This window comes from Pangasianodon hypophthalmus, chromosome 5 (assembly GCF_027358585.1).
Source record: "Pangasianodon hypophthalmus isolate fPanHyp1 chromosome 5, fPanHyp1.pri, whole genome shotgun sequence".
In the NCBI taxonomy this organism is placed as follows: Eukaryota; Metazoa; Chordata; class Actinopteri; order Siluriformes; family Pangasiidae; genus Pangasianodon; species Pangasianodon hypophthalmus.
In genome coordinates, this window is record NC_069714.1 from 19,279,986 (window position 1) to 19,293,877 (window position 13,892).

Sequence of the window (13,892 nt, forward strand, 5' to 3'; positions counted from 1 at the left end):
TCAGACACCAGAGCATTAGTAAATTTGGGCACTGATGAAGTGGCATACAGTCTGCACAGTGGCATTGTCATGCTAGAACAGGTTTGGACTAGGTCCCTTAGATCCAGTGAAGAGAAATCTTAATGCTACAGCATACACACATTCTACATAATTCTGTGCTTCCAACTTTGTGGCAACAGTTTGGAGAAGGCCCACATATGGGTGTATGTTTTAACACTACTTTTCAATCCAACTTGGCTCTTTGTCCACAGTCGTTACAGGTTAGCGTCTCAACACATCCTGCACAAGACATACATTTGTGTGTTTATGGATTAAAGAAACTTGTTTACTCAAGTTGGGAAGTGCTTTAGAGAGCAAACTCAAGCTAAACCCAGCATTTAATAATCTGGCCATTTTAAGAGTGTTGAGATATACTACTATTTAACACTACCTTGCTTTAACACTGCTTTTCAAGCTTATGCCTCACACATACATTTTTGGTTTCAATACATCACCCCATGAAACAACTCTGTACTTCAAACTCTGCATGTCAGCATGATGGTGCAACACTCGGCTACTCTTTAACCCTTGTGTTATTCACTATTCAGCTATGGATGTACTGTTTAGGAGTCATACTGAAAAAAAAAACAAGGTTTAAGACTTCATCTAAAGCCTACATATAAATACAAGGCTTCTTCGTTTCCCATGTTTAACCCCCATTTCAGCGTTAGACTATAGGATTCAACACTAAACTCCAATGCTACGGTTAGAACTAGACTTCAATCCCACAATTTTATACAACGAATTAAATAATCAATCCCACACTTCAGTCCAATGCTTCAACACTACTCCAACCCTGTGCTTTAACCACATGCTTAAATTCACTGCCAAACTTCATGGTTATGCTTAAACCCTACCCACTGCATTTCAGTTATACACGGTCATCCCACACTTTAGCTCTATGCTCAGTGTGTACTGATTGTGCAGGTCCTTTTTCCCCTGTGTAGGATAAGTGGTACAAAAAATGGATGGATGGATGGATGGATTCATCTTCCACTGCAACTTGAAAAGCATTTTTAGATAGAGCAAGAGACATTTTAGAGACATTTCCCATTATATTTACCTGGAATCCTTCTTAGACCTGCAGTAATTCAAAATGGTGGACTTCAACCTTATTCAGAGTGTTGAATGATGCTTAATTATTCTTCCCTCAGTAACACATATTTTAGCTTTAGAGCTGTACGCCCATGTGATAGAGTGAACCATGATGATGGAAACATAGATTCAGTAGAGGAAGTTTTAGATTCCTTAATCTGTATTTTCTCATATACTAAACGCAGGTAGAAACTAAAACAGTGAAGGTAAATGTTTGAGGAGAATACACAGTCCAGGCAGTAGAACTGGTCTGAGAAGCTCACTGGAGTTGGATGTGTGGATCTGTCATTTTACCATGTCAGAGCAGGTTTGCCTCACAACATATTACTCTGTGTAGAAGACAGTAAAAATAATTATAAATTTTTATTCAGTACAATAGAAAAACCAAGAACCAGACAACCACTGAAACACTGATGCCAACAGTCTGTAGCAGTGATTATATATAAATTTAAAACATTCATTTTTCCAATTATACAGGTCCAGGGTCCTATATCAATCCCAGTAACTGTCTGTGTGGAGTTTCACATGTTCTCCTCATGTCTGTGTAGGTTACTTCTGGGTTCTCAGGTTTCCTTCCACCTCCCAAAAGCATGCTGGAAGGGGGACTGACTACCCTAAAAGTTTCCCTAGGTGTAAGAGTGTATGTGTGCATGGTGCAATGGAGTCAAATCCAGGGTGTATTCCCACCTTGCACCCAGTGTTACAGGTATAGGCTCTGGATCCTCTGGTTCCCCTGTGACACTGACCAGGATAAAGTGCTTACTGAAGATGAATGAATGAAATGAATTTATCCATTTACCTTCTGTAACTGTGTTATCATCATCTTAGACACAGTGGATCCAACAGCTATCCTGGGAACAAGGCAGGAATATAATGTCATTACAGGATGCAGAAAAAACTAGTTCATGACTTCATTACTTTTGGTTGGACTACTATAACCCTGGATGTTCCACTAGGTGCATCCAGTTAGTCCAGCCTTTAATGCAGCCTTTAATAGTGCTTTCATTTTCTAAGAAGTTCTCCAGCAATGAAATAGCCTTTCTTGTATGTTTAGGATATGGCAGCAGCCTCAGTCTTTAATTCGAGGCTTTAATTCCACATGAAGATGCAAATCTGGGAGTTATTAGACAAAAAACTTTGTGGTAAACCTGATGTTGATGCTGTTGTCCCACCTCTTGTATGTAATTATCAGGTTTGTTGATGGAGCCTCATAGGATGCTGATGTCTCAGGGAGTCCTTGTGCCGTATTCTGGTGCTACCATTAATTTATGCTGTCATCCCTAGGCCTGGAGGAGTCCCCACTTGCACAGTGACAACATTAGCGTATGTATGGTCTTGATGCTCTAATCAGCTCTCGTTCTTGCTTGTTCATCTTAGAATTATCTGCAGTTTTGATTTACCCATGCACTTCCCAAACTCTACCTATGCTTATAACTCATATTGCTGCTGCAGTGGATAACATCACCTCTACAGACTTGCACTTTCCAAAAACTGCTGCCATGACCTGTTTTATGTTCTTATCAAGACCCTTCTTAACCCACGCAGCCTAATTAGTACTTATTGCCTTTTCACTTGACAAATTATCAAAATCCTACTATCCAGTGTTGCCCAGAAGAGGATTTTTTTTCCCTCAAGGTTCCTTGGAGCCTGGAGCTACCTAGATCTATACCTGGATTTCTGTAAAGCTGCTTTGTTAGAATGTTTATTATTAAAAGTGTTACATCTCATGTATCAACATTATGCACCAACTTGAAACTCATACTTTAACTAAAATTCATTGCTATGCTTCAAATCTCATGTTTACACTTTAACATCATGATATGCCTTAATGCTATATTTTCACTCTATGCTCCGTACCTAAACATCAACACTATGCTTCAACCATACTTTACAACCCCACAGCTCAATACTATACCTCAACACTATGCATTATGCTAATTTTCAACTCTGTGTAGTCTGGCATTTCGATTTAGTCACAGTATGATCTCTTCTCCCTCTTTCTTATTTTCTTCATTAACTTAAGATTTTAAATTTATGCTACTTTAAAGACAACAGAAAAAATGGCAAAGAACATGTTTGCAAAATTGCACACACACATTGTTAGACATGGAGACACTATGTACACACACATCTAATAGTCTCTGTTCTTCAACGGTCAAAACATTTTTTTTGCGCTAATTCAGTTATACAGCAATACTGTGATGTGTTTCCTGGTACCATTAAAGCACCTAACAGTGTAAACATTTCTTTTTATATATATATGTATATATATATATATATATATTTTACTAAAAATGCTTTAATGCATTTTTAAAATGTTCTTCCTTTTCATAGAAAAAGAATACCAAATTAATTATAAATAATAAAAAAAATAAATACAATACATTCACTATAATAGTAAAGTTTATATTAAAAAAAAAAAAAAGAAAAACATCAAGTATATTTTTACAGAGTGGAAAGCTCTTTTGTCAGTCCCAGCTGTAGTTGATAAAAGTTCTGTAAAGAAACAGAATTTGTATTGCACTTGAAAAGACACCCTATATTATCTGAAACACTCTGGATTAACGTTATCATACTGCACCATTCAACATGAGGACTTGCTGAACTGCTTGCACTTTTGGCTCATGATCAAAACCAGTGAAGTGAGTGAGTAAAGGATAACTTTGAAGATGAAGGCTTGCTTGATCACAAATTTAAAGCAGCAGTAGTCATTTCTACTTTTCTGAGGATTTTCAGACAATTTTAGTTTATTTGTTTCAAGAGCTCAGTCCATCTCCGCTGAAAAAATCTTCTCATACTGTGTCCCGCACGTCCAATGTCAGAATTGTCCTCATTGAACTTTTCACAGTTCTCAAAAACCAAGTTAACATCAATGATGAAAGTCTCCAGATTCAGGTATCTGAAAATGAAAACACATGCCTAATTAAAATAGATCACTTTTGGAACTTCCAAGAATATGTCCAGTGTATAGTATCTGCTTCCCTACCAAACTTATTTTAGCAAAAGGCAAGACAAAAATACGAGTAAGTGAATTACAGCTGCTGAAGACAATACATCCTTCAAAAGTTAAATGTGTGTGGTGGTCTGAGAAAACCCACTGGGTGTCTCAATTCCTGAAATCTATCAAACAGCCCCAAAAAAAAAAAAAAAGAAAAAAAAAAGAAAAAGAAAAACACAAAAAAGCTGAAAAATCTGTTTTGGCCAAAATTGGGGTTTTCGGCAGGAAATGTCTTGCAAAGATCACGCTGGGTAAAGAGCCAGATTAAAAAAAGTCTAAAGATGTCTAAAGTCTTGCTAGCTAAATGCAATTTCCTCACAGAGTGAATGTCAATACTTGGTAAGTTTTTTTTTTTTTTGGATAGCTATGACCATAGTAAAATGGACATAAGCCTAAACAATTCTGCTTTTAATCAGATACTGGCAAATTTTCTCTTTTCACATGTGGACGTAATCAGATTTTAAAATGCTATAACCTTACTTGTGGATGAGATATGTAAAAGAGAAACACATTTCAGTTCCAGAAAACCTGTAGTTCTCAGACCTATATATAGAAGAAAATGTGAAAATCTTAAATGTGAAGGTTTTTCCCAGGCCACCACACACCTGTACTACGTTTCACATTTAGTAAAGCTTTTGTTTGTGGAGAGATACATACTGGCTGTTGGAAAGTTTCTCACGAATGGTGGAGAAGTCCATGGGTTTCTTGATGACTTTGCGGTATCCAGGGACTGATTTGGGATTGACAGGTGTCATAAACGGCCAGGCGTCCTGATGAGCTTGCAGCTCTGCCAAAAGCAATCTGCACAGTAATAATGCACACATGAACTAATTACTTAGACTAATAAATAAATAAAATCCAACCAGGATATGTAGATATGTTCTCAATTATAAAGAACATTATAAAGTAAGCAAGTAAATGTTATATATACAGAACTTATACTTATACTTATACAGTGCTATATATAAACAAAGACTTGATTATACATTAATATATATATATATATACATTAATATATATATATATATATATATATATATATATATATATATATATATATATATACATTAATATATATATATATATATATATATATATATATATATATATATATATATATATATATATATATATAGTATTATTATAATATATAGTATAATATACTATATATATATGTAGTAGCTGATATACTACACGTGTGTGTACACTTTGAGTGAAGTGTCTGATACCTGCAGAGCTCCAGGTCTTTACTGTTGTCTCGGGTTGTTTTAGAATTTGTAACTTGTGTTGCGCTCTCCTGCTTAGTGGTGTTGGTGCAAAGGTTGTCCTCCATTTTTCTCTTTCTTGTTTCCTTTCCTCCTTTCTTGGGTGTGCTGCTGGCACTGGTGCAGGCTGTGTCATTCTCCGAGCCCTCTCCTGTCACACAGGCTTTCTTACTGCGTTTGGCTCCAGACAGTTTTTCGCCTCCTCCACTGTTCCGACTGGCCTGCTTCTTACTCTTCTGAGGCGAGTCACTTGCCTGCAGAGAAAGTGTGAGGGGGGGAGATAGACAGTTATATTAAAGATATATGAAAGAAATAAAAAAACATCACAAGGTGCATAGGTGTCTTTTGGAAAGAAGAACACATTGCTGAAAACACGAAGTTTGTGGTTTAGGTCACCAGCAGCGAACAGTTTGTGTAACTCTGTGTGTAAATTGAACATCCTGTCATGCATCACATGAGGTCAAAATGTTTGAATTTTTTTTACTGTATATGTATTTTTTTGTTATTTTAATTCAAAGGACAGTTTCCCTAACCTTGGCTATGCAGGCAGGGCAGAACCAATCTCCCTCAGGTATAGTAGTGATTTGGGGATTATGGCAGTATGTGTGGCATCCTTTATCACAGCCATCACACAACAGCAGCAGCTCTTCATTGTCCCCCTTCTGGCATAACTGGCAGTACTGACACCAACACAACACAGCACTGACACTCAGCATTATCAGGGAACAAAGCACAGCTCCTCCTGCCTTTTCTCATTATAACTGTCATAATTGCTCTTATCTATACTTTAGATAGGAAAAAGTGCCAATTGGAATAAATTAATATTATTATTTATTCATAACTACTGTGGACTGTTCCAGTGTATATGTATCTTCCTCACCACTTTCATGATGGATCTCTCCCATGCAATACAACGCTGTAACTGCTGCAGGCAGAGTGAAAGCTGGGCACCACTACGCACTTCTTGCAGTGCTTTCCTCCATAGCTTCAACCCTGGGGCCAAGTCTTCTCCACCTCTGTATGAGAAAAGCAAACAGTTTAACACTCACTGGGCAAAGAGAACATCCACAGCCACACTTAATGCGAATTGCACTGCCCATAGAAAAGTTCCCAAAAGGAAAAGGCACTGATGTTAAAGTCCCATTTTAATGGGTAGATAAACACATTTGTCTTCTTTGGCTCCGATTTTTTTGGACAAATTTCAAATCTCTATTAGAGGCAGCAATTTTGTTTCTGTTTACGGGATGAGAGTTCCTTTAAATTTTGCCAAACATGACCGACTGACTTACTAGCTAAAATGCCAGCAAACACATATAAAGGTAAACATGCAACATTTTCTTACTACTGTATCATTATAATGTCATGATAATGATAAATGGTAATTATCACTCATTGTGGCCAAGAACCATGTATTTTTAAAGGAAAGGGCCACTTGACTGTCCAAAGATCAATCATTGGCCATTCATTACCTTTGTATTATAAACTTCTATCTCCCATTCATTTTTAAGCCAGATAAGCCTTATAATAAAGTCAATCATTGTATGTGTGGTGCTCTTCTCAAGGCAGAATGCCATGATTTTTTAATTCCAGGGAGTATATCCTGAATAGCTTGTTGTAGCCAAAATGTTCAAAAATGTTGTTTCTCTGTCAAAAATCTGGTTCACAAAGTACAGAGAGTCACTGAGTTTGTATATGGCAAACTGTTGATGGATGTGACCAACCAAGTTTACAATATACCAATGTGATGCAAGCAAATATAATGCACAAGTCATTCACAGTGCAAGTGCAAGCCATATATGCAGAGTAGTGAGAGGAGGTAAGGTGACAGATGGCAGGTGGAAAAAGGAAGAGCAGCCAGCATAAGTGACAGGATCTCACTGGAGAGAGAGACAGAGACAGAGAGAGAGAGAGAGAGAGAGAAAGCGCAAGCACACAAGCAAAGGAGTACAATGATGGAGGCAACTGAGATGCTGGATGACCTACCCATCACACTCAGCACTAGCTGTTGTCGCAGGAGCCGGTATGCTAACCATACCCCGGTTATCCAGAGTGATCTGGATGGTGGTGCTTAAGGGACTCTTCAGGTACCTTCTTTCGATGTTCCGCTCCAGCTCGAACAGGTGCGCCACTGCTATGTCCAGTGGATTATTGGCGTGTCGCACAATGTCTGTGCTTTCATTCTTGCCCACAGCCTTGTGCTCATAATAGAGCAGGTCTTCCCTCTCTGACTGTGGCTCTGTGGGCATCCATCCCTGATCAACAGAAAAGATAGGAAAATGTACCTATGCACCTAAGTGTCTATTTGAGGAATTGGTAGAAGCAGCAAAAAGACACTTACTTTGACCTGTAGGCTGGCGGAGGTGACTCTGCGCTCCAGCTCTTCCACCTGTTGCAGCACAGCAATGTCCATATCCATGGCGTGCTCCTCAACACACCATCTCTGCACCGTCTCCTCGCACACCTGGCTCTGCTCCAGCTCACGTACATCAATCACAGTAGCTATACACATACAAAGATGAAACACTGTAGTTAGTCTCTACAAATCGCCCAAAAATCTTTTTTTTTTTTTTTTTTTTTTAAACATAAGCTGTTTCATGGAGATGGAAACTAAATGATCATATCAGCTGTAAATTATTGAGTTAGCAGATTAGTTAAAGGAGCAGTTTGTAAGAATCTGCAGTTGGCAGGAAAACACTGACAAACACTCCAATCCCACCTAGCCACACACACCCCTTCTGTTGAAGCTATATACAGCTGTTGGGTTGCTGTTCAACAAAATGGGCAACGCTAATTAGAACTAATTTCTGCGTCAGAAAAATGTAAACAGAATAATCAAACTAGCCAGATGAAAATATTATTACTACAGGTCTAGAAACTCTTAAACATTACAATGTGCATCTCTAACTATCTGTGAGGTATAGAGTTTACCGTCTTTGTTCTTGGCACAGACTTGAGTGAGGTACTCCATGTATTTCTGGATTTGTTTCTGTAGGACTCTCTCTCTGATCCCACGAGGGTGACAGGCACTTACTATTTGGCTTAACTCTTCAGAGCTGGACACCTTCCACCACCCAGTGAGCATCTCTACAGTGTGTACATACAGTATGCGTTAAGCTAGCATTCAAAGCACAGAAGCAAAATCTTAAGCATTTACAGGAATATATGAATGCAGTAGTCAGTGTTGCTGTCCTACCTTGTGGAATAGGTAGTGGAGAGGGGAGGTCTTGGCTTTTGGCCACTTCTAGAGCAGGGGATTTCTCACCCGATGGTACTGGGGACTCACTCTTACTGATGGCCACACTGGGGGTCAGGAAGGGCATGGACAAGCCCTTGAAGGTCATATTTGGACTGATCACTTCAGGTTGCCAGAGAGGAAATGGCAGGCCCATCATGTGCTTCATCTGCAAATAAAAAGGATCTCTCTTAATTCTCATCCTGTCTCCTTTTTCTTTTGTTGCTGTCACTTTGTCATTTGCTTGTGCGAATGCAGGGTAAACAGTACACATACCTGAAGTCCTTCTATTAAAAAGTTACTGAGTGGTGCAGTAGCAGAGGGGCTGACAGAAGAGGTGATGTTCTGGCTGTTGCCGGAGGAGAAAGCGGAGGTGGACTGGGTTATACTGTTGCTGGTGGCAGGTGATGAGGCTTTGGCACTGCAGGATGATGGATTTGTAGAACTGGTTGTCAAAGAAAACTCATCGCATGGTGAACGTGGCAGCAGGCTGAACCAGTGAGCATGTTTCTCTGCCAGCGTACTATAGAGTTGGTCACTATGAAGATGATGTTGCCGACTGCCAACGTGGGCAGGGCTTAGTTGAAGAGTACTGACCTCAGATTTAGTTTCCCGGTTTAAGTTAGTAGAGGGGCTGTTGGGTATCATTGGTGAAGCATTTGTAGGTAAGTGGGAAACAGTGGAAATTACGCCTTGAGGATCACTGCAGGATTTCTTTGCGACCGCTAGCAGTTTGCTGAGTTTGGAAAAAGAACTTGGCTTCTGCAGGAACAGATTGAGCGAGCCATTCTCCTGCTGTACATCCAGACAGGAATTTTCATGCTTTGCCTGTGGACTGTCATAAGGTTTCTTAGCTGGTACCTCTGTGGGTTCCTCTTTCACTGAAATCCACTGAGCACTCTGCAACCTCTCAGACTCTTGCTGAAGCCCTTGAGGATCTGAAAAAACAAAGACAAAACTCCAGTCATCATATCACTTCATACATAGGGATCCACAATAGTTAGTGCTATACTAGCAAGTAATCTTAGTAATATTAATGCTATGGTACTGAATAAAATATTTCTATATTTTAATTGCCAGTGTGTGTTTTAGATGAAGTGACATTCGAAATAAATGTTATGTTATTCTTACCCTCTCTGCTCACTGTACTTTCAACAAACACCCCTCCGCACTGAGGAAGGGCCCAGTAGCGCCTCTTATAGCGATCCTGCCCTAGCATCATCGAATGCAGGGAATGGGAGGACTCAAACAGCTTACGGCGGATCAGAAGCTGTTGCTACAAAGAACAAGTGTTGCCATTAAAATTATGTATCTTTTACCAGCACCTCAAATGAATCCCACTAATAATAATAATAATAATAATAATAATAATACTTTTATTTGTTTATATGTGTTTACCTTGGCTAATTTCTCTATTTGTTTCTCTAGCTCTTCCACACTGGCTGTTGGATCCTCATCATCCTGAAAAAACCAAACAGCTATTCATATGAAACAGACAGCAGTCTAAAACAAGCCAATTATTATATAAATATTTGTAATGAAACCTTTGTTTAGATGGATGATGCCAGTTTTTTGACTCTCCATTTATTTTCAGAGCCAATTGTCTAATATGCACCTACATACCTCTTCCTCACATGTCTCAGTTTTCTTGCGTTTCTTTCCTCCATCTTCCTCTTCATCTTCGTCCTCCTCTCCTAGATCATTACTGTCATCATCCTCATCATCATCTTCCTCAATGCCTCCAACCTTTCTCTTGCGTTTGTGACCAGTGGTAGGTGTTCCCAATGCCTGGCTCTCTTCGCCTCCTACACTGCTATCACGCTTCCCAGTCCGTTTAGCATAGATGCTTCTCAGTCTACACACACAATTTTATCCTCATGACTTACATAAAATGACTGACAGTCATTTTACACTGAATCTATGTCATCAGTTAATCAAAACTAGATTATTCCTGTGTACTACTTACTTGCGAAGGCTACTCTCATTGACACATTTTTCTTTCCGTAGGTTTGTCATATGGTCAATACTTTTGTCAATTTCCCTGCCGAACAGAAGGAAAAAAAAAAGAATCAAATGTACCATCAGAGTAATTACGTTAATAAACTGTTTTTTTTTCTTTTCCCGGTATGTATGTGTGTGTGAGACGTTAAAGGGCTTACGCAACCACACTCCTGCTGCTGGCCAGCTCATTGACCAAGAAAGCCATCATGGAGGCTTTCTGAGGCGGGGTGTGGGCCTGAAAGCCTTTGGTCTTTAAACTCTCTACCAATGGTGAGAGCTCTGTCTGACTGCAGTGAGCGGCCATGTAGATCTGCAAAATCTCTGACATGTTCTCCCGGTTTATCTCCACACTGGAAACATGCTCACCAAGAGCTGTTTTAGCCTACCAAACAACAAACATAAAAGAATAGAGTGATTAAACTATACAGATAAAGTGATAATAGCTAAAAGTTTTTTTTCAAAGCTGTTTATGATAGCTTAGTGTCTTATGACGCATAGTTAAAGCACACTATAAAATTATATGGCAAAGTAAAAATTAAACTGATGGAAACAAAAAATGACACAGACAATAAAAACACAACAATGAATAAGAAAGTCTCTACACAACTGCTGCTTGGCTGATGTACCGTGGCAGTATCCATAGCATCCCTTACAGCATTTACTCAAATTATCTGTTTCCAACATTATCTGTCTTCCTGATTGCTTGCAGTCTGATGCTGAATTTGAGCAATGGTGTGGTTCCAGCTCATGATTTGGTAATTGAGTAATTTGAAGTAGACTAGGTAATCTCTATGTAAGGTTATATAAGTACCTCAGAGATAACTGATCAACTTCCTAATCCTCCAAATAATCAATCACCAGACGTATCTTCTCTATGGTTGAATATCGTCTCGGAGTTTCCTGATGGTACAGCAGCGTGATTTGTATAGCAGCGATATGGCTCCTAGCCTGACCTCTGAAGTGTCCGATCTAATCATGTATGACTTCGATGGGACCTGACATTGTCCTTACCTTCCCAGGGCTTACTTCCTTATATACTCCTGGACTCTTAATGCCCCTGCAGCTTTCTTTCCCCTGGCACTGCTCACCAGGTGCCCTGTGTTACTGCAGTAGGTACAAGAAACCACCTCCATCTTCTTGCACCCATGCACTTATGCCCTTATGCCATAGCATACTGCAAATTACACACTGTACTAAAAGGTTTGCTGCTATTCTGTTCCACAGGCCTAACAGTAAGATCTCTTTACACCAATTTCAATTTACATTCAATTACATTCACTTCTTCAGTGCTTCCATTCTATAGTGTGCTGGCCAATATGATTACACAGAATAACATCAGTTCTTTTGGCACTGTTGATGTGGGGGCACCATTTGAACTGAATCACATTTATGAGTGAAGGTTTGTGTGTGCACATGTTCCTCACCACTGATCCTGGTGGAAAGCCTGGATCACACACTGCAGCAGAGAGCAAGCCAATGACCAGATCCTGCAGCTGACCTGCACTGGGGCTTAGGTTGAGGAGTCCTGCCTGCATCATGTGAAGGGTGGGCAGCTTAGTGCTGCGGTCCAAATGCAGCACCTTCCCAAAGCAGCGCAGGAACTGCATCACCATCAGGCAGTCCCCAAAACAGCTATCCGGTAAAAGAAGACCTGGTAACCGCGACAGCTCAGGCAGAACCTACAGGAGATGATGAAAAGAAGATGAAGATTATTTTAATATATTATTAAATAATATTATTTTAAAAGGTACACCGACATGCTCAGAATCACCCACAATATGTGCAGCTTTCTGCTGATACACAGCTTGCTCTGCATCTTGCCCTCAAAAAGCAAATTAGCAACTATTGCCAGATTCAATTAACTTATATGTAGAGGTCATCTATTGAGCTGTAGTAGTTCTGTAGCCACTAGATGGCAATGCAGTCATCCAAATTCCACAGACCCATTTTGACTGTATTAGACATTGAGCATGTAATGTAATAGAGGATGCAAATGAAAAATCAAAACAGAAATCTCCAAGAAACAGATGGAGTCATAAAACATCCATACTGAGTTTTTAAAAATGCAGCTGGGGAGTGGGGAATGATGATGGCACAAAAATACCTTCTGATCTGATAGACACATGTCTTCATTGGGTTTGTTCAGCTCTTTAACCATCTCTAGTTCCAGCCGCCTGAGCTCCAGTTTGCGCTCTTTGTTTAGGCGTTTCTCATCTCTCTTCTCCTGCTTCAGGCGCTCTCGTTCCTGTAGCCAGAGTACACTAGAGTGAATAGCTTGTAGCCAGAAGTCACTACTATTCAACCTGACACTTTCACTGGAAATTACTCAAAGAATGCATTTATAATGCATTTCATATACTTTAGAAATGAGAGTCAAAGTGAAAGACTGATTGAGTGACAGACAGCTGTGAGGTAAAGGTGTAGGACAAGGGTTAATTGTATGTCATCTTTGCGCACACTTGAACAGAAAGTAAGGGAAATAGCTGCTCCTCATTTCCTATGTTGCTGAACAAATGTATGTTATTTTACAAACAAAAATGGTAATCATTGTGTAATTCCTGACACACCTCAGCTCTCTTCCGAGCCTCCATGACTTTTGTCAGCATCATGTGCTGCTTTCGTCTCTCCCGTTCCTACAACACCACAAACACACCACTTACCATAACACGCATGAACATAAATACATGTATGGCATAACCTTAGTAATAAAGTACAAAAACATAAATGAAAATGAAAACAAGGCAATTTAGATTAGCCCAAGCACAGGAAAGCTAAATCAAGTGTAACAAATGAAAAAGAATAAGGCAACAGGTAGATGCTTGACATACAGTGCAGTGTATGGAGGCAGTATTGCTAAGATGTATAAATAAAGCAAAAGTGCAAAGCCAGTACTCATCAGATCTTCAACATCTGACAGTAAAATGTAGAACCGTCTTTGGTTCAGACAAGTGTTATTCATTAAACTGAAGGTTTCTACATGCTGCCCTTTAGAGCACAGTAAGCTGCACAAGGGAGGGAGATGTGGGAGAATGCTTCACAATAAGTACTGTGTCCTTCCTCCCAGTTGTTTAACAAAATGCGTCACTCAAACAAGTCAGACATTAAACTGATTTGATAGACACGTATATGTCTACACGGATGTGTGAAACTTGTCAGTGCTGCATAATTTCATGAGCCCAGAGTAAAGCTAGGTTAAAACTGTATGATTTGTAAGTGGATGACAATTAAACAGACATTTTGGGGGGAGAAAAAAAACACCTAA

General features: G+C 39.4%; 1 protein-coding gene across 6 annotated transcripts in view; it reads right to left on the reverse strand.

Annotated features, from left to right (window-relative positions):
- Positions 1-2,820: 2,820 nt before the first annotated feature.
- LOC113526313 (bromodomain adjacent to zinc finger domain protein 2B) overlaps positions 2,821-13,892 on the reverse strand; it is a 53,822-nt gene continuing 42,750 nt past the window's right edge. For 5 of the 6 annotated variants that reach the window (XM_026913254.3, XM_026913257.3, XM_026913256.3 and 2 more), the window contains 18 exons: positions 13,198-13,263; positions 12,735-12,875; positions 12,055-12,309; positions 10,789-11,012; positions 10,596-10,670; positions 10,253-10,484; positions 10,028-10,090; positions 9,761-9,905; positions 8,906-9,567; positions 8,591-8,798; positions 8,326-8,481; positions 7,736-7,896; positions 7,381-7,649; positions 6,278-6,413; positions 5,931-6,077; positions 5,362-5,651; positions 4,790-4,933; positions 2,821-4,033 (listed from right to left, as the gene is read on the reverse strand). In XM_026913254.3, coding sequence (XP_026769055.3) covers positions 3,877-4,033; positions 4,790-4,933; positions 5,362-5,651; positions 5,931-6,077; positions 6,278-6,413; positions 7,381-7,649; positions 7,736-7,896; positions 8,326-8,481; positions 8,591-8,798; positions 8,906-9,567; positions 9,761-9,905; positions 10,028-10,090; positions 10,253-10,484; positions 10,596-10,670; positions 10,789-11,012; positions 12,055-12,309; positions 12,735-12,875; positions 13,198-13,263 — 3,531 coding nt within the window. In that variant the 3' untranslated portion in view covers positions 2,821-3,876. The remainder of the gene's footprint in view (positions 4,034-4,789; positions 4,934-5,361; positions 5,652-5,930; positions 6,078-6,277; positions 6,414-7,380; positions 7,650-7,735; positions 7,897-8,325; positions 8,482-8,590; positions 8,799-8,905; positions 9,568-9,760; positions 9,906-10,027; positions 10,091-10,252; positions 10,485-10,595; positions 10,671-10,788; positions 11,013-12,054; positions 12,310-12,734; positions 12,876-13,197; positions 13,264-13,892) is intronic. The other variant, XM_026913259.3, reaches the window with a different exon arrangement.